The sequence below is a fragment of the Pogona vitticeps genome, chromosome 3 (genome assembly GCF_051106095.1).
Source record: "Pogona vitticeps strain Pit_001003342236 chromosome 3, PviZW2.1, whole genome shotgun sequence".
NCBI lineage: Eukaryota > Metazoa > Chordata > Lepidosauria > Squamata > Agamidae > Pogona > Pogona vitticeps.
In genome coordinates this window covers 247,945,858-247,967,092 of record NC_135785.1, presented here as the reverse complement: position 1 = coordinate 247,967,092, position 21,235 = coordinate 247,945,858, and the positions used below count along the sequence as shown (strand labels likewise).

Genomic DNA, 21,235 nt, shown 5'->3' with positions numbered 1-21,235 from the left:
TATATCCAGTGGTTGTGGTGGTCATTGCTGTGTCCAGTCCTTATTTTTAACTTGACCGTTTAAGCAGTATATGTAAAGATAGAGGCTGTCTATGGTTTTTGTAGATTTTTCAGGGTGTTTGGCCATGTTCTGGAGGTGTTCCTTCCTAATGTTTCTCCAGTCTCTGTGGCCGGCATCTTCAGAGGACAGGAATCAGAACTCTGCTTGTGTTCTGGTGTAGTGTGTGGGTTAATTGAGTATTTGTAGCTGTGGGATCAGCTTTTTGTCCTTTTCAGGAGATTGGGTGATTATGGTGATCAGGGTGTTTTTTTGTTATGGGTGTATAGTTGTGATAAGGGGGGAAATGATCTGTCACTGTGATTGATGAGTGTTGTTACCTAGTCTTTTGTGTGCAGTGATCACCAGTCCTTGTGGCTGGGTAGAGTTTATTGACCTTTTTTTCAAGCTGTATTTTTCAGTGCTGAGAGCCAGGCTTTTTTGAGTTTCGGCTATCCCACACACTACACCAGAACACGGACAGAATTCTAACTCCTGTCCTCTGAAGATGCCGACCACAGAGACTGGTGAAACGTTAGAAAGAAAAAAACCCAGAACATGGCCAAAAAATCCGAAGAACCTACAACAACCATCAGATCCCACCTATGAAAGCCTTCGAGAATACAAAGAGGCTGCCTGTTCCTTTTTTTACTTGCAAAATGTTTCAAGTAATTCTCTGCCTTTATTTAGTATCTTAATAATAGGGGTGGAAAAATAAAAAAGATCTTAGGAAGGCTAAATAATGTTTTCCAAGAACACTTTATAATAGGTCTTTCTGAAATATATCCAGTACTTAAATTTTTCATTTTTTCTGTGTGTGAAATACTTTTCAGTGGTTCAGTATTAGGAAAGTATGAGAGTGTCCTGCTGTTTGAATTTGAAGTGATATACTCAAGGAATTTCGACCTACTTCTATTACTTTCTTTACTATAATACCTAAATCGCTTACCTTTGACAGTTGGGTGGAGGAGAGTTAAAATGTAAATTTTATATCTTCATAATTTATTTCAAAATATACACACATGATTTAAACATAACTTTCTCACACACTTTCTTTGTTTTCCTTTTGACAGAGTAAAGTTTGCCCATTTCTGATAGACCCCTCTTCTAGAGCTACAGAATGGCTGAAAACACATTTGAAAGAATCACGGTTGGAGATCATCAACCAACAGGTGGTGCCATTTAAGCTCTGTGAATTGTTCTGTGATATTGGGAAAGGAAGCTTTTAGTTATCATTTTTAGATAAAGAAAATTGCGAAGATTGAGTATAGTTACATTTCAAGATATACTTTATATACTAAGATGTTTGAAAATACCCAGTTTTCTTTTGCTGGCTTTGCAAAGATCACTGTGTTCACTAAGGTCAGCTTCCTGTTCAGTATTTATATATGTGGACCTCAAAATGCTCAAAACATTGCGATTGTGATCTAATGTGGTGCCAGTTGTGTGACCAGTGTCCCATTTGATTGTCATGCCAGTTTCCACTGTTGGGGGTCTTTGTGTATATAAATGTTGACCAGGACACTCTCTGACTGACTGGCTGAAGTATAGTATTTTTATCCCACCTTTCTCCTTAAAAAGGATCCAAGGTGGCATACATCATTAAAAAACAGTTTTTAAAGCTGACAACAATGAATATAAAAATATTAAAAAGGATCAATTGAATACTGTCCTAAAAACCATGAGCAACCCCCCCCCCCAAACACATTCAAAGCAGTAAGGTACAAAAATCCATTAAAAAAACCATACTCAGAGAGCCAGTCACTCAGGGAAAGCTTGCCTGAAGAGAAAGATCTGCTTGTGGAAGGATAGCCTAGCCTCAGGTGGGAGGGAATTCTAAAGTCTGGGGGCTGCGACAGAGAAGGCCCTCTCTCGTCTACCCACCGAATGCACCAGTAAAGGTGTCAGGACTGAGAGAAAGGCCTCTCCTGATGATCTTAACACATGAGCAGGCTCGTAAAGGTAGATGTGGTCCTTCAGATATCTTGGGCCCAAGCTTTTTAGGGGCTTATAGGTTAGCACCAGCTGTTGACTTTGTCCTAACCAGGTTTTTCATTCACCACTCTCCACATGGGAGGATGACCTTTTTCTGCAATGTTGTATTCCTTATTGAGTGAGAAATTAACAGAAGCTCAGCCGCATTCTTCTTTCTCACAAGTTGGTTCTGAGACACATGTTGATCTCATTCACCCACAGGACATGTGAGAATTTTCCATGTGATGAAAGAGGGGTGTACTCACCTCTTCTGCTGTGCAAATACTGTGATATCAGTACACCTCAAACAGGGATGTAACAAGTACTTAGCAGTTTTTTCAAACCCGGCAATTTTTGATATTTCACTCCAAAATAAATTCCTATATGAACCCTCACAAGGACAAGGAGTTTCTTTAAAGCAGCCATAAGAATTTTGAGCACTATTCTGTTTTTTTATGCCCCCTCTGCTCATTGATTTTCTGAGCAAGTTTAAATTTGACAGGCCAGCACTAGCTGTGTTTCAATCTCCCTCTGCAGGAATTTTGTCCCATTTCGTTGCTCTTGTCAATTTCAGTCTCTTTTTTCCAGTCAGTTTCAAATGGCTTTATTAGCAGGTGATACATAACAATTTGAAACTGACCAGTGTAAGAGTGTAAAGATGACAAGAGCAGCAAAATGATAGAAAAAGATTAATATTTTAGGCACAAAGCAGTATAAGGACAGTTAAACTGAATATTGTACAGGAGATTGACCAGAAAGGCAAAAATTCTTCTGTTTTGAAACTGGGAAGGCAGAACAAGATAGGTAGAATAATCATGAATTCAAAAGACTGATGTGACATAATAATATAACTTGACAAGAGACTGAATCTCATAATCTAGAAGAGTCAGAAAAAAAAGACCAATGACCTGGGTGGGCTTGCCTCTGCAAAATGATTATCTTCACAGCCTTCACTGTGATGTTTTTAATGGCCAAGTGATGGTCTATAGTGACTGATGGTCAGGCAGTCTGAGTAACATTTACTGTTTGCTTGCATAGCAGCAGATAAGATTTATCTTGGTGATGAAAAGGAGTCCTGTGGAGAAATGCTTCAATTCCTGTGCAGTATCTAGGGAATTATGTGCAGGAATTCATAAGAAAAAACTAAAGGCATTTTGGTGGATGGAAAGTCTTGAGATAGGGAAGAAAGAAACTAGAAAATCCTGTAGAAGGCTGTGAAACCAAGAAGCGTATAGATTCACAACCCTGTCTGAAAACCAGCCAGTTTCTTTCCTCCTTTAAAAGGAAAGAGTCATGCTAATTGGGTGCCTGCTGATCAAGCATTCAAAAGATACACGTGTCTCATATGTCACATTATTCACTTAGTCATAAAGCTTGTTCCCTGTTATAGGGTGCCTTTCCAAATAGATCTTTCCTTTCTTTCCTTTCTGGTACAGTTGAAGTGCTGTACCACTTTAGACGTAATAGCATGTGGTCAAATACTGAGTTCCTGCTGTCTTCTCTCCTATGGTAGATAATGAGAATTCCCGTCCCTAGTTAATGAACTATGATGGTTCCCCGTTCCCTACTTAATTAGAGCTTGAGATTTCATCTGAGAGCTCAAATCCAAGTACTTCTTGGAAGCATTTGTTGTTTGACTATGAGATGTCTATTCTGAGGAAATTCGAGGGCTACTTGGCAGTCTCTTTTCTTGTCAGTCCTGCTGTACCTCTTGGGTCTTGAGACCTCATATTTAAGAGACAAAATGAATGAAATGTCAATCCTTTCAGAGATCTGTGAAGGAGACAGAATGGAAGGATGGGAACCTAGTCACTTCTTCCTCAGGCTAGAGTCATAGAATCATAGAGTTGGAAGAGACCACTGAGGCCATCCAGTCAAACCCCCTGCCATGTGGGAACATACATCAAAATACTCCCAACAGATGGCCACCTAGCCTCTGTTTATAAACCTCCAAAGAAGGAGACTCCACCACCCTTCAAGGCGGCCTATTCCATTCCCAGACAGCTCTGACCTTCAGGAAATTCTTCCTAATGTTCAGATGGAATCTCTTTTCCTGTAGTTTGAAGCCATTGCTCCGTGTCCTAGTCTCTGGAGCCCTGGAAAACAAGCCTGTCCCCTCTTCAACATGACATCCTTTCAGATATTTAAACATTGCTATCATGTCCCATCTCAACCTTCTTTTTGTACGGCTAAACATTCCGAACTCCCTAAGCCACTCCTCGTAGGACATTGCTTCCAGACCTTTAACCATTTTAGTCGCCCTCCTCTGGACATGTTCCAGGTTCTCAACATCCTTTTTGAATTGAGGAGCCTAGAACTGGACACAGTACTTCAGGTGAGGTCTGACCAAAGCAGACTATCACTTTCCTTGATCTAGACACTATACTCCTGTTGATATGAACAAGAATCGCATTGGCTTTCTTGGCAGCCTCATCACACTGCTGACTCACATTCAGCTTGTGGTCTACCAAGACTCCTAGATCCCTTTCACAGGTACTGTTGTCTAACCAGATGTCTTCCATCCTATATCTGTGCAGTTCATTTTTTCTGCCTAGCTGTAGGCAGACTAGCACCCTTCCAAACTGGACACCCAAAAGTGACCTCCTTCTGCCCAGTTGCATCCACGATGCCATTAGGAAGTGCATCCAGTGTGTTCATGGAGAATGACAATGTATCTGCTTTTTCAGATTCCCCCACTAAAATTAGAAGGCATAGATTGTAGAGTATTGAAGCAACAGGCTTGCTACTGTGTCTGCCACTTTATCTGAGACCTGGCTAGTTGTTAGCCTTAGAGGAGAAGAGAGGAGAACAAATGCTGATTTAGAGTAAACCACAGTTGGGCTCTCAAACTATTGCAAACACAACTCTTTTTCAGCTCTGGGTAAATTCCTGAGACAGGAAAGTTGACATGACTGTTACTGGCAAAGTACATGCAGCAGGTGCCACCATTTAAAGCTACTTAGGGCTTCACCTAGCACATTTGGCCCAGGAGATGGACCATGCTGTGCCTGATACAGTGTGGTCCTACTTCTTCATTGGTTCTCCCCTTCTCACCTTTGAAAATCCTTTTAGTTCCTGTTTGGATACATTGGGAGGTAGGGAGGGAAGAGCTAAAGGTCATTAAGAACAAGCAAGAAGAGACCACTTAAGGAACTGCAAATTAGCTTTTCCTGTTGACTCAATAAGCAGAAAAGATCTGGGAAGAGCAGGGTGGCCTCTCTACTTGAAAAGTGAGAACTTGTTCTATTTGTATGGTCCAAAGGTAGGGCAGTCTTGAGTTGAAGAATTTTCTTCTATTCAACTTTGAAAATAGAAACTCGTTGCTAGTAAAATAATAAACCATTGTTTCTGGTTAACTTTCATTAACTAGAAAGTCAAATGGCATAGGCAAAAATGCAAATTGTAAGGATATGGCTGTTTTCATGTTTTAGATGTCCTGGACATCTAAAGGGATGACTAACTTTGTTACCTGTGATATATACAGTATATATAGGTATATATATTTGCCAGTGAGTTTCCCAATGCTTCACATGTGGCACTTGCCTTATTATGTGTCTAGATTAGCTAATTAAGCTAATCATAGCATATGTCTAAGTGACTTGATTGCATTTGGAATCTGCTAGACAGTAAATCAGCTTTCTTTTCCCTTGCATAGAACAAACATCCCTTCAGTGACCTTATTAATGAAGAACAGCTGATGTTCACTGCAAATTTGCTTTTCTGTCCTGCTAGCTTGAGTTCCAGCTTAACATTCCATAACTTGACATAATGGAGATTTTAAGTCAATGTGTTAGTAATGAAGTGAAAATCATTGTGAGACTGAGCCTCTTGGTAATATTGGGCCTATTTAATCAAATATAGCCCACAGAAAAATTGTTTCAATATGTAAAGTATATTTTTGTGGCAGCTAGAGTGCCAGCAGGAATATCTTTCAGAGCTCATATGACACTAGTTCAGAAAGAATTGCACTTGCTACCAATATGCTTCCAGTCCATGTTGAAGGTGTTAACGTTTGTTGTTGTTTAGTCAAGTTGTGTCCAACTCTTTGTGACCCCATGGACTAAAGTATGCCAGGCCTTCCTGCTTGATAACCTCTAAAGCCCTAAATGGCTTGGGACCTGGATACTTGAGGGAGCACTTATACTGGCAGGGAGGCTTCTCCATGGCCTGTTATTGAGAGCAATCCATTATATGGAGAAATAGAAGAGGGCTTTCTCAACTCTAGCAGCCCAGTTATAGAATGTTATCCACTTAGAAGTTCAGCCGGCCTTGACACAAACCTCATTTTGGCACCAAGTTATAGCATGGCTATTCACCAGGCCTTTGGGGATTAAAATGGTTGTCTGTGGAGACTACCTTATTGTTATTGGTTTAAAGGTAAGTTGGTTTTCATGTTTCAGGTGTTTTTAAATAGTATTGAATCGTTTTTATATTGTTTTTATTACTGTACTCTACTTTGAGTTTGTAGGATAGATAGTGGAGTATAAATGCTCTAAATAAATTAGAACAACCGATTTTTAAAACTAATTTTACTTCTGCAGGATGCCAATTTCATTAATGCTCTTGAATTGGCTGTGCGATTTGGGAAGACCCTAATAATACAGGAAATGGATGGAGTAGAGCCTGTGCTTTATCCACTCCTCAGAAAGGACCTTGTTGCACAAGGTAACATTACAATTGAAACTCAGACGTGTGAATATATTGCTTTACCTTTCAGATAAAAAGAAAAATCAGCGAGCCATTCAGAAATAACATTGCTCCTTGATATCATTCTAACGTGTTTACTTTTTTATGAGTAATTGCTCTCCTGCTGTCTGTTCTCTTTTCCTGTCTGTTCACAGGCTCTCTACCCTGTGCCCAGGCAGCAGGACTGATCATTTCTCTCCTCTCTCCCTCTTTTCCTCTCCTCAGTGTTTTGAAGAGTTTAAGGGATACGATCTGGGCATTTTTCTTTATTGTGCCTCTGGTCTGTATAGAGCCACCTGGAGCCCACTGCAAAAATGAGTATTTGAAGCAGGTTCCTGTATGCCAATTACAGAACTCTACGAGACATTCTAAAGAAACAGGAGTCACAAGTCATTAGATTAATTGATACTATTTTTTATTTTGACTGAATTCAATTCTGGTGAGGAAAGAAATAGGGTGAAAATGCATTGCATTTTATGTGTTCCCAATTAAGCTGTATATATTTTGATTATTTACTTTTCCTGTAAATTATTAATTTCAGCTTAATATACATAGATGAGTTATTAGTGGCAAGCTATCATCAGCAGAGGGAACAAATACCTTTCTCCAGCAAATGCCATGAGAGTGAAATAAGCAGAAATCCATTATCAACATCTCTTTTTCTGTGTCAAAACAAATGGATGCTGCAACACACAGTCACCTTTATGTTTCAAGAGCAAATATTTTATTTCATGCCCTTTGGAAATAACGACTATACTGAATTTTAAATCAACATGCTCTTATATCAGTCAATTACATTTTGAGGTTTAGGTTAGGAAATATCTAGTGCAAAATGGAAGCTGATTTAAAGCAATGTTTTATATTGATTAGCAGCTGTGTCTTGTCCTACAGAAATATCAAATGGTATCCGGTTATATTTCTTTCTGTTTTGTTTCTTTTTTGGACAGTGAATATGCTGCTAATAAACCTGTCAGGTTCTGATCTACTCATGTCTAACCTCTGGAATACCAGTCTGTGAAAGTGATTTAATAGAGGAAACAGGAACAGCTATGCTTTGCAGCATTCCTCTCTGACCCTCATTTACAGATGCACTTTCTTGAGGTGTCCAATTATAAATATGGAGGGTGGATTCTTCATTAGTTTGGATGTGGCAGTCATGAATTAATAAGGTTTCACAGCCTGAAAAATAGGATATATGTTTTGTGCTGACGTGGAACCTGCACACATCCTATTTAGGATTTGACATTTTTACCACATACCAGTGATATTTATGTGTGAGAGAAGTAAAACCAGTGTGCAATGTCCATCTGAAACTATCTATTTACTGATTGCTTATTCTAAGGGCTATGTTGACCTCTTCTAGCTTTAGGAAAAAGATGAAAGCCATCACCACCCCAGTATGTGATGACCTTTTTCTGTTCTTCCTCCAGTTGCAGAAGAAAATGTTATGTACTGTTCCATAAGTTGTTTTCCCTCTAGGGTGTCTTTCCATGTCTTAACTGTTCTAAATGGCAGAATTATATTTTAGCACCATTTTTGAGCAGATTTGGTCTGTAATCAATTTACAGAGAGCCAGCCCATGTATGATTTAATTCCATGTGCATTCCATTACTTAAGGAGCAGTAAAGCTATGATGAGTTTATGAAACTTCTGGATTTTAAAAGGCAATATATAGCAATACCTAATTCTGAAACTGCAGTCTGTTATGGAGTGCAGTAAGAAGATCAGTTCTAAATGACTTCAGCTGGAGAAAATACCTAAAATTTGTGATATTACATATGTTTTCTATCTACCTATTCTCAAGTGTGGAGGTGTCGTTATGTTCTGTTGTTTCTGACATACAGTGACCCTATGAATCAGTGAACTCTTGCAGATCTTCCAAGAGCTCAGATGACGCCCAAGACTTTTCATGTTGTGAGCCTTCTATCATAGTTTGGAAAGGGGGTAAAATATTTTAATCTGAAAATGTCATGTAAAAATATTTCAATTTGTAGAGTGGATAACAGTCATGCACCCTGTGATGGTGATTTCCCTCCTTCCCCCCCCCTCCGAGCATAGGGTATGACCTCTTCAATACACACTTTAATGTGGTGAGGGGTTTGAATTTGTTAGGGGAAGCTGAGACCAATGACATCAGTAGGCTAGATTCCATTATCTTTCTGAATATATGGCAAGGTGGAATAGTCCAACCTGAGGCAGCAAACTAAGATGCATCTACCCATCCTGAATTAACAATTATATCAGCAGAAGTGAATTGATACTAGTTTTAGTGATGAAAGGGGTATAGAAATTCCTGTAGGACAGCTACTAGTAATCAGTGATAGTGAAAGGTGATGCTGGTGGAGATGTTGCACAAGAAATTAAAGTTATAATGTAGAATCAGGCCAAATAATACTATTCACCCTTCACAATGACCAGTATAAAAATCAAATAATATATAGCAGGGGTCACCAGCTGCCAGTTCGTGACCTGGCACTGTTCCGTGGCCTATGTGCAGGACTGGGTCGTGAACACAGCTCTCCTGCCCCCCCCACAAGCATGCAATTGTGCCACGCCACCCGCGAGCACGCCACACCACCCATACGCACAGAACCCGCCTTCCCCCAACCTGTACGCAGTTGGGAAAAGGTTGGGGGCCACTGATATATAGAATTATCATTCAAGTCTATGCTTTAACTATATATACTGTAAAAGAAGAATCAGAAAGCTTTTTGCAACTGTGCAAGAATTGCTTGCCATTACACACTAAAACACAATGTGATGATAACCTTAGGTGACTGGAATGCAAAATAGGAAAGAAAGCAGAATCAAGTGTCACAGGAAAATTTAGTCTTTGAGTTAGAAAAGAAGCAAAAAAGCAACTCAATTTATGTGAAGCCAAGAATTTATTTATTGCAAATAAAGTGGTGCCTTGCTTGATGATGTTAATTTGTTCCAGCTAAATCGCTGTAGAGCAAAAACATCATCAAACGAAATTTAAAAAAACCATTGAAACACATTGAAAACCATTCAGTGTGTTCCAATGGGCTGAATATCTGCTTGTCCAGTGAATATCCTCCATATGGCGACCATTTTCTGGTGCCTGTTAAGTGAAAAAGCCTTCCTAAAAACAGCGGGGGGGTCATTTTCTTCAGCCGGTGGCCATTTTGAAACCCAACGATCAGCTGTTTGCTAATTGTCGTAAAGTGAAAATCGGTTCCCAAAGCAGGGAACCGATCATCGTTAAACGAAAAAACCCATTTAAACCATCATTTTGGAATTGCAAAAACCTAATTGTACAGCGATTTCCTCGTTAAGGGAGGCTATCATTAAGCGAGGCACCACTGTATATGCTTTAGGCAGTGTAGTAGACAGTTGTATACATGGATATGGACAGATGGCCAATGTAAAAATCACATGGTAGTATAGTGGTGCTTCGCTTTACGATTGCCCCGCATTACGACGAGACCACATTACGACGATCTTTTTGTGATTGCAATTGCAATCACAAAATGATGGTCTGAATGGGGTTTTTTCGCTTTGCGATGATTGGTTCCCTGCTTCGGGAACCGATTCTTCGCAAAACGACAATTTTCCTCCAGCTGATCGGCGGTTTCAAAATGGCCACCAGATAAATAAAATGGCTCCCTGCTGTTTTCTGGGATGGATTCCTCGCTGCACAGGCACCGAAAATGGCCGCCCTATGGAGGATCTTCGCTGGACGGTGAGTTTCCAGCCCATTGGAACGCATTAAACGGGTTTTAATGCATTTCAATGGGCTTTTTATTTTCACATTATGACGTTTTCGTTCTACAGCGATTTCGTGGGAACGAATTAACATCGTAATGCAAGGCACCACTGTATATATAAACACAGTATACCAGGAAGCTGTATTCTCTATCACATCAAGAATAGGAGCAGACCATAGTACAGACCATTAACTGTTCATATAAAAAATAAGAGTACAGTGGTGCCTCAACTTACGAATGTCCCAACCATTTCGCGTTACGACCAGCTCCGACCACAAAATTTTGCTTCGTCTTGCGACTGGAGCTTCAAGTTACAACAAAAAAAAAAAGGGCAGGGAAAAAGACGGGGAATTCAAATTGCTAACCATTGGTGGTGAAAAGGCTGCTTCTTTCTAGCTCTTTTGCCCAGGTGGTTAGAGAGAGAGTGATCAGAGAAGGCTTCGGACTGCCTGGTAAAGTGCTGCTTTCTGCTTTTTAAAAACTGTTTTGGGTGGGTTTTGCAGCGTGGTTTTGGACTGGGTGGTGGGATTATGTTTCTATGCTGTGATGGGTCTTGCAGGGTTTGTTTTTTGGGGGGTTTCCCCCCATTTCCGATGGGTCTTGTGAGGTTTGTTTGCTTTTTGCTTTGCTTTTTTGCATTTCCGAAGGGTCTTGCATGGTTTGTTTGCTTTCTGCTTTGCTTTTTTTGCATTTCTGATGGGTCTTGCACGGTTTGTTAGCTTTTCTCTTTTTTTCCCCTTCGGCCAAAACAGATTAATTGCATTTCAATGAGTCTTGCAGTGGGTTTTTGGGTGCTTTTTTTCTTCAGCCGGAACGGATCAATTGCATTTAAGTGTATTCCTATGGGAAATGGTGCTTTGACTTACGACCATTTTGAGTTATGACCGGAGTTCAGGAACCAATTAAGTTCGTAAGTGGAGACACTACTGTAAAGCTGAAGAACTAAAAGCTGAAACAACATTCCTGAATGAGTCCATGTAAAGAATAGACCTGCATACTACAGTGGTACTTCGCAAGACGACGACCCCGCTAAATGACTAATCTGCATAACGATGACTTTTTGCAATCGCTATAGCGATTCGCAGAACAATCATTCCAATGGGGGATTTTCGCTGGACGTCGATTAGGTCCATGCTTCACGAACCATTTGTTTACAAGACGATGATTTTTTTCAGCTTTGCAAAATGGCTGCCCTGTGTTTTCCGGACCCATGCTTCGCAGGGCAGACATTTTTACACTTGATCGGCGCTCGCAAAATGGCTTCCCTATGGGTGATCTTCACTGGCCGAGGAGGAATTTTCTCCATTGAAACCAGGTTTCAATGCATTCCAGTGGGGAAAGGGTTTTCTCATGATGATGATTTCGCTAAACAGCGATTTCAATGGGACGGATTATCGTTGTCATGCAGGGCACCACTGTAAATTCAATTGATTGCATGTCAAAGGAATTGTGGATTAAAACCAGAGCTATTAAACCTACTCCTTAAGTACCTCACTTACTCGAAAATGCTGCTAGGGCTTTATAAGTCAGTTCTGACTTAATGGCACATAACAACTAAAAACTATTCTTGTAGTCAAAGAGAAGCCTCAATGGATGATTGAGAAAACTCACACAGTTAGGAAAGACAAACAAGGAACATAAGTAAAAGTGACAGAAATTGCATTTTAAAAAGCTAATGCAACTTTCAGCAACTGGAATAAGTGTATTATAATTATTTCAAAGAAATAGAACAGTAAAGGTGGGGAGGACAGATGTTTTCCATGAGATTCAAGATGTAAAAAGAAATTTAAACCAGGATTAGAGTTTCTAAAAATTGAGAAGGGAATATATTATCTGTCTGAGATAAATAGAGCTAAGATGTCTGCTCATTTTTTCACTTCCTTCAATTGCATATGAACACAGAGAAGTTCTTACTCAGTTGTAGCGGTACCATGGTTTTCTTTTTAAAGTGTAGCAATGAAAGTTGTTTTTCTAAAAGCTCCTAATTTTGAAGCTGATATTTTGATTTATTTGCTTCCTGTTCTGCATGTGTTGTTTTAGCACAATATTATCTCCTCTCCTACAGGACCACGGTATGTTGTGCAAATAGGCGACAAAATAATCGATTATAATGAAGAATTTCGCCTATTTCTGTCAACGCGAAACCCAAATCCTTACATCCCACCTGATGCAGCTTCTATTGTTACAGAAGTTAACTTTACAATAACACGAAGTGGCTTAACGGGACAGGTAAGCACTTGCAACTCCTGCAGTGGAGTTTTTATTTTAACCCATGGACAATTTGTGGAACATCTTGATTCATCTCTTGAAATACTCTTTGGCAATCTAAATGTTTGTGTGGAAAATATTAAGATGTGTTTATCTCTTATGAGTTCTAGTCTAGTGACAGCTTTCTGGGAATTAATTAACATGTACTTCATTGGTTAGATCAGAACATTCTGTTACATTGCAAATAAACTTATGAAGAACATAAACTCATGGCTGACAGGCTGGCTGTGAGAATCATAAATCATTGGTCTGAGGAAGAGCTACAGAGTGTTTTCGGGTCAGTGGTGGCTGACAGTCTTAACTAGGGGGAGGTCACCCCACAGTGGTAGTTGAGATGTCTGTGGGCTTCCTTTGCCTCAACAGCAGTTATTTGTATGATAAACTCATATTTGTGAATGAATGTTACCTATATGAAAGACCAGAACTTTAGCTGTTGATATTGTCTTTAATTTTCACCAAAACCCACAGGAGAATGGGTTGGATTTGGAAGGGTGTGAGCATAGATTGGTTTGTGCAGAGAAGATTCCTTGTACCTCACTCCTAAGTTCCGTATTTTGCAGCCCTTCAAATTTACTGAAGGCTTAGAAGTATATTAGGATAGCATCGGATAAGTTAGCAGGGGGACATTAGCAGCTGTTAAAAATTATTTGAAAAGTTTCCAATCCTCATGTCGTTTTCTTCTGCCTTATATTCCAGCTTTTAGCTTTGACTATCCAACATGAAAAACCAGACTTAGAAGATCAGAAAACAAAACTGTTACAACAGGAAGAAGATAAAAAGATACAGTTAGCAAAACTTGAAGAATCACTTTTGGAGGTAATATTGACTTATGCAGCTTCATGCTTTAAAGCTATTATAATAAGTCTCACTAAAATCTATACTATATTAGGTCTCACTAAGTTCAATATATCTTACTTAAAAGTAAATATGTCTAGGAATGCAACTTGTGTATTAATAGCAATGATGAGATTTAAAGTTTTCCATTGTCAGGAGTAATACTGTAAACGTTCATGGTACCCAGTGTGCCATAGTGGATAGAGTGAGAGGCTAGAACTCAGGAGGCCTGGGTTTGAATCCCCGTTCAGTTATAGAAACACACTGGGGGTGTGGAATTGGTAAAACCATTCCTTAAATATCTCACTTACCTTGGAAGTGGTATTAGGGTCACTCTAAATCAATTCTGACTTGACGAAACATAATAACAACATAAACACTCCATATTTGCAGTGAAGTGCGAATTGCTTACTAAAAATTTTTTTTCTCTTTTTATTTTTTAAATTTATGTGTCATGAAGTTGCTCCGACTCACGGTGACCCCATGAATTAGCAGCCCTCCTCAGCAGCCCTGCTCAGCTCTTGTAAACTCAAGTCTGTAGCTTCCTTTAGAGAGTCAGTTCATATATTCAATCTTTGCCTTTTCCTTCTGCCTTCAACATTTCCCAGCACTGTCTTTTCCAGAGAATCCTGCAATCTCATGATGTGTCCAAAGTAGGACACCCTCAGCTTCAACATTTTTGCTTCCAGAGATTGTTCAGGCTTGATTTGATCTAGCAGCCACTTGTTCATCTTTGGATTTAATGACAGTGTGGTCCTATGCACATTTTCTCAGAAGTACATTCAAATGAGGATAGTAGTTTTACAGATAGTTTTATTTTACATAATTTGCACCGAATGGCAGGAGAAAGTTCCTAAGTCCTACTGTGCTCAAGGGTATGTGCTCTCAACTAAATGTTTTGCAGCTTAATGTTATTTTCTCCTTAGTAAGGACCTGCTCAGGCATTACGCCTGAAAGAATGAACAACTAAATGGTTGGTGAGGGTGTAGAGAAGCACAGAAACCCTGCCTTTTACATCCCCACCTCACTGGGAAGTAAACTAAATTTTCATGGGTTCACTCTGAAGATCTGCAGAGGCACTTGTTGGCACATTCAACTGAACACACTTACAGTGCCCCTGTATCAATCATGGGAGTGCTATAAGCTTATTCAACTCAATATGCTTACAAGTGCCTCTGGAGACCTTTGCACTGAACACACAAAAGTCTGTCTTACTTCTGAGTGAAGTGGGATGGGCTTCACTTAAGTTTTGAACCCTGTCTCTCACCCTAATTTTAACACTCTGTGCTTTGAGGTATTATACTTGATTAAGACATATAGTATTTGTTTAAGATTACAATTGATGCAAATTCAAAGTATTTATAGTATGAACATTCAAAGCTTCAAATTACAGTAGTGTATAATTTTTAAAAGCTTCTCAATTCAATTTTCTTCACCATATGAAAAATAGATAAAATGTATGAAACTGTGTAATATAATTAGGTTAAGTAACAAAATTCTGTGATTTTCCTTTTATGACAAAATGCTGTTTTGTCTGAAAATTGTTCTTTGAAAAAGTAATTGGAATGGAAAGCACTTTTCAAGTCACTAGTGTTTTATATCCTGCAGTAAGACTGCCATAACTGATACAGTTGCAAACGTATTATAAGCTGAGCAAGACGGGAAGTACTAGAGGTCTCTTTTCATCTTTGTATTTCAAGTTTCTTAGCCATACATCATTTCTAGTGAATTAATAATCCAGTCTATATATGATGGCTTTTTAAAAGATTGCCTAGTAGATCAGAATGGTTGTATTACTATGACATTTCATTAACTATGCCAGTATATCTTCTGAAATTGCTGTAGATTCTCTGATCAAATCCCATCAGTTTAATTTTAACTTGTCTCTTGAGCAGCTGTGTTTAAGGCCAATTCATATGTAATGTTACAACCCAGAAATAGTAAGAAGGTTAAAGAAAAACTCTGATTTAATATTGTTTCAAAATGAGTTTAGAGCAGAGATTCAAAAAGTATTGGTTGAGCATAACCAATTTTAATTTAATCTGGGTTCTCAGTGAGTGCATGTACTGCTGAAATGAGGAAGAAGAGGTCAGTTAGTGGTGGTGTACAGTCAACAGAACATACACTGTCACATTCAGTATCTCAAGTCTAGTCAATCAGAACCAGGGGTTTGAGAAATGTGAGGTTTTCAGGAAGTATGAACCAGACTTAGAGCAACACAAATACAGGAGTAGGTGATACCTTTATAGACCACTAAAATAACCGTACAATCTCCTAGCTTTCGTTGACCAAGATGCCCACTTCATTAGGCTTGCATTAGTATCCTGTTAGTGCAAAGAACTTACAGTCCCCAAACAATGTGACAAATGGATTTTGTCAGGTGTTTTTCTTAGATGTAAGTTAGGAAAGATAAGACTACATTGGAGCTGTGGCTACAGCTTCCTGTGTAGTATCTAAGTGCTGTATGTCTGTGGATGGAACAGTAGACTCCAGTAGACTTGGGAGCCAGCTATCTCCTTCCCCATGGCAGTCCATTTATACCCCCTGAATAAGCATTGGAGAGCTGAATATCCACTGGTGCTGGGCTTTTTTAACTTTTTGGAGCACTGCAGAGGAGGGGGGAATGGTCTGGAAATGTTTTCAGTGGAACTTTGGAATTAACATATGGAGGTTATTGTTACAGACTCAGGCTTTAAAATATTATCATTTGATCTGCCTATCTATTTCATTGTCTCCTAAAACGACCTCACTAAAAGGATTTTTTTTTTAAACAGACTCTTGCAACCTCTCAGGGAAATATACTTGAAAATAAGGATCTTATTGAATCATTGAATCAGACTAAAGCAAGTAGTGCCCTCATCCAGGAATCACTTGTCGAGTTCCAGAGACTTCAGATTTCTCTTGATCAAGTAAGTTGGTTTCTTTAAACATTTTATTTGCAAATATATTTAGAAAGAAGTATCCTGTAATATTGCTCCTGGTTGATTAATCTGCCTGAAAATTAGATCCTTCTGTTAGTTAATGTGTTCTATTAGTTGGTAGGGATAATGTTGCACATAATTATTTTGTCTCATTTTAGAAATTCAAAATAGGAGTAATAAATGTGTGTTGGACGCAACCCAGCCTAATATGATGCTATCTACAATATATCTGTGTCAACACTTTTGCTATTGCTAGTCTTCTACTATTTCTGCATTGGCAGACATATTTTTATGTGCTCCTAAAATGGTTATAAGCTTAGTTATAGTAGAGTAAGACAGTTAGGTTTAAACATTCATCTGTAAACCTTTTTTTTTTTTTTTGGTAGTTCTTACATGAAAATTAACCATGCTCCTATGTTTTAATGAGCAACTGCTGTGCATTGATTTGCATAGTCAAGAAAAAACTACTTTGGGTGTGTGTGTGTGTGTGTGTGTGTGTGTATCCAGTGGGATTCTTGAGCTTCTTTTATTGTTGAATAGCAAAATCACACACCAAATTACATATGGCTTTAAGGTCTCAGATGTTTTGAAGTTAGATAAACTAATACTGTGAATAATAGGTAAATATCACCCATGCCACTGTTTCCCATTTCCTTGCTGAATGTAAACTCCTTTTAGTTTCCCCTGCTGTACATTTATTCCCACCTCTATTATTTTCTGTTTGTATTTCATGGTTACATAATAATAAAGCATACTCTGAGTTTGAGAAATTTTATCAAGTCTTGTGTGTTGGCTCTAGATACCACCAACTTAGTTGACAGGAGCAGACTTCCTTGCTCATCTGCTTCTAATGGCAGCCCTCAAAAAATACTATATAATTACGATACTATACAAATGTTAGATATCCTGCATAGTAGGATAGGTTGGGGGGAAATGACAATAACACCTCCTATTGTGCTTCCTTCCTATGCTATTTAGTTTGGGCCTTTAGTCTTCTGCAGGAAAGCTGAAAAGTCTGTTTCCATCTACCCAGTTGCACCTACCTAAACCTATAGCAAACATTATGAGTAGAAGGACAAGTGCAATTAGAATCTTTCTAATTTTGGGGTAAGACTTGTGTAACCTGCTGGGTTACACAACCTAATGCAATGCTGGGGCATATATTTGTTGTGTGGTGACACCTGGCTGAGCAACCAAGGTGCACCCTGACACTCCATCAGTTAATTGCAATTTAGCCATGGCAAGATCTTATGTGAACACCAAAAGAATTCTGGCCTCCATGGGTACGTGCACATTGAGGTTAAAATCCAGTTGTTAATGCCAACTAGAGTAGACCTATTTAATGGATGCAACTTGTTAAGTCAACACAAAATCTAGTTGAGACTAACAATTCTACTTACTGTATTTCTAATTTGCCGTGTGATGTGTGGTTTTAGTTGACCTAAAATTATTTTTAATCCAGTAGGTGGCAGTAGCGTTCTAATACTGAATCTTCCTATTTTCAGGAAAGGGATGCCTATCTTCCTCTAGCTGAAAGTGCCAGCAAGATGTACTTTATTATTTCTGACTTATCCAAAATTAATAACATGTACCGCTTTAGTTTGGCTTCTTTCCTAAGACTTTTTCAAAGGGCCCTACAAAGTGAACTGGTATGTACTATTATCCTCAAGCAGAAAATGCGTTATTTATTTTTAGAATTTTATATATGCATTGCTTTTAAACTATCACTTGCCTCAGGTAGTAGGATCTGGGCTGACTGAAATAGGTTTTAAAAGAAAAGAAAAGAAATAAGAGAATTCATCTATTAGTGGTAGCATAAAATGTCTGAATACTCTGAACGTTTTAAATTAGAATGTAAAATTAATACTGGCAGTATTCCATAGCATATTTTGTACTGTCAGCATATGAGTAAAGGGAAATTCTGTCATAAATGAGTTGCAGAATCCTCTTAACACTGTACATAAATAAAATGTTATCAATCTTTTAAGGGTACTTGACAAAAATAACTACTTCTGAAAAGCAAGTTGAGAATATGAAGATGTTATTTATATAAATACAGGCTCTCCAGTTATTAGGTAATTTGTAAATTAAGCAAAAGCTTTTTGTATGTGTCAGAATAAGGAATAGTTTGCTTTAAAGTCTGCATTAGCTGTGGTAGAAGAGATCTATTTTGAGCATAATGAATTTATTCTAATTTGTGAAATATTTATGTGGAATTCCTCTTTCTGGAGAAGCAGTTCAGCTTTATAATGCACTGAGGCCTTTGAAGTTCATTTGTTAATGCAGCTTACATCTTAACACATCTACAACTGCATTTACAATCTCTTCGTTTTCATTTTATGTAAACTGGCCTGAGCGTGTAATGCTATGACCTCTGGTAGGGCACCTCAGGTTGATAGGATCTCTGAGTGGGGTTGGTAGAGTTTTGTCACTATGGTTGCCCCATCATGTTTCTTAAGTTTAGTGTTGGGGCATATTGGAGAAAGATGTGCATCCCCCTCAACATCGTATAGCAGAATTGTAGAGGGGGAAAGAATCACAAGGGACACTGAGTCCAAACCACTGCTAAAGCAGGAAAAATGCAATAAAGCACCCCAACAGATGACCATCCAACCGTTGTTTAAATTCTGTAGAGAAGAAGATCCCGCCTCCTTTTGAGAGAGTCCACTGCACTGTCAAATGCTCTTAATGTTATTCTTAATGTTTAGTTTAATTTTCATGTCTTGAACTTTGCTTCCATTAGTATTGGGACTTTTTTAAAAAAATGAAAAGAACAAATATGAAAAGAGGCTGTTACTAGCTTCGTATTCACATCCAGTAGATACTAATACAAAGTGTGGCACTACAGGTGCCATGGTGGTCCAATTCTGCCCCACCAGAACCAGCTCGGTCCATTCACTGGGCTCTGCATGGTGCACACGCCTGTCAGCATCATTGTCATGCCAATCGTGGAAGTAGATCAGCTGGCACTTTCCTGCCTCTCCCCATAGCCAACCCTCAGCAGCTGAGTGGGGGGACTCATCTTCCCACCTCCTTGCTGGAGTGGTTGGTTGCAGGGAGAGGTGGGCAAGTGCCAGCCAGACTACTTCCGTGATCGGTGCGATGACAATGTTGATGGATGCAAACACCACAATGAACCCAGTGAGTGGACCAGTCTGGTTCTGGAGGGCAGGAATGATTCCACCGTGACACCTGTGGGTGCCATGCTTTATATTCATATCCTCACAAATACATAGCACCCATTTCTAGCTGTTTCTTTCACTTTCAGGTTCTTTTGGGGATTCCCAAAAGATGGCCTCTTAAACCCAAAGGGTTTGTCTAAACAGAAGAGAGGAACAAAAAAAATCATGGTTATTTATGTATTTATTTGTGATTCCCCCTTTTATTATATTTTTCCTTCCCCCAAATTACCTGGACATTTTTCCTCTCCTCACTGCTGCCGCTGCCACTACTCTGTACCTTGCCCAGCTGCCCGTGCCAGTTCCCCTCCTCCTCCTTCCTTTACCATCACACCCTTGCCCAGATTCCACCCCTACAGTTTCTCCTATCCTTCCTTCCTGTGCTGTCCCACCACCACTGCACTCCTTATCCTGCCCCACTGTTGCCTCCCCTCGTTTCCTTATCACAACTGCTGTTCCCAAATGGGTTGAAATGCAACAGAACAACCAAAAAGGGGGCGTTTCTTGGTGAATTAAAGGAATGGTGCATAGGGGGAAAAAGAAAGAAAACTAAAGAGGCAAACCCCCCCCCCCAAAAGAAACAACCAAAAAGGAAATGACGGTTTCCATCATTTACATTCCTAATATCAATTTATTTGGATCCTACCCTCTGGAGCAGCAGAAAACAAGTTTACTCCATGTTTCAGATGAAAGACCTTGAAATATTGAAGGGTGGCTATCACGTTACTTCTCAGGCTTCTTTTCTGCAGGCAAAACGTATCTAACACCTTCAATTGTTCTTCATATGTCTTGGTATCCAAACCATGCACTAACTTGCTCATCTTCCTCTGGACCCATTCCAGCTTGTCAATTTCCTTTTAAACTGTGGTGCACAGAACTGGACACAGTATTGCAGCTGACGTCTGACTAAAGTAGAGTAGAGTTTTGCTGTTACTTCCATTGATCTGGACATTATATTTCTGGTGATGCAGTGTATTATTGCAGAGGTCATCAACCCCCCGGTCTGCGACTCATTGCTGGTCCGTGGCTTGAGCCGGACCGGGCCACAAAGACAGACCGGTCACCCCCACACACATTCCCCTCCCCACAGCTGCTTTGCGCACACGCATGTGTGCCAGCACCGGCATGAGCACTCCCCCACCCCTTCAGGCATGGAAAGCAGGTGTGGGGGAGTGCATATGGGGGGGCAGGAGGTTTGTCTTCATGGCCCGGCGGGGGTGGCCCAGAGCCGGGAGGCTGAGCATGGCCGGGTGCTCCTGCTGGCCTCCTGGCGGGCTTCAACAAGGCCAGGGTCGCACTCCTCGCTGCCCTCAGCAGGCCAATGCTGCCACTGGTGCCTCCAGCTCTGGAATTGGCACCAGAGGCGGCTCACCATTTGAATTTCCTGCCGTGGAGGGTAGCAAGGAGCCCCACCCCTGGCCTCGTTGGAGCCTGTCGGGAGGCGAGCAGTCAGAGGGAGTGCGCTGGCCATGCTCAGACTCCCAGGCTGCCGCCACCGCCACCCTCTCCTGCGCATGTGTGAAGCAGTGGGGGAGCATGCGCACGCGTTCCACCAGTGCTTCGCACATGCATCCGAGAGCACGAGCGTGAGGGGGTGCCCTGCCTCCTT

The 21,235-nt window shown here is 40.0% G+C and overlaps 1 protein-coding gene across 2 annotated transcripts in view; it reads left to right on the top strand.

Moving 5' to 3' along the window:
* The window catches only part of DYNC2H1 (dynein cytoplasmic 2 heavy chain 1), a 190,117-nt gene that overhangs the window by 93,505 nt on the left and 75,377 nt on the right, over positions 1-21,235 (top strand). For both annotated transcript variants that reach the window (XM_072993639.2, XM_072993638.2), the window contains exons 65-70: positions 1,110-1,208; positions 6,552-6,675; positions 12,490-12,653; positions 13,389-13,508; positions 16,301-16,435; positions 17,953-18,096. In XM_072993639.2, the coding sequence (XP_072849740.2) occupies positions 1,110-1,208; positions 6,552-6,675; positions 12,490-12,653; positions 13,389-13,508; positions 16,301-16,435; positions 17,953-18,096 (786 nt within the window). The remainder of the gene's footprint in view (positions 1-1,109; positions 1,209-6,551; positions 6,676-12,489; positions 12,654-13,388; positions 13,509-16,300; positions 16,436-17,952; positions 18,097-21,235) is intronic.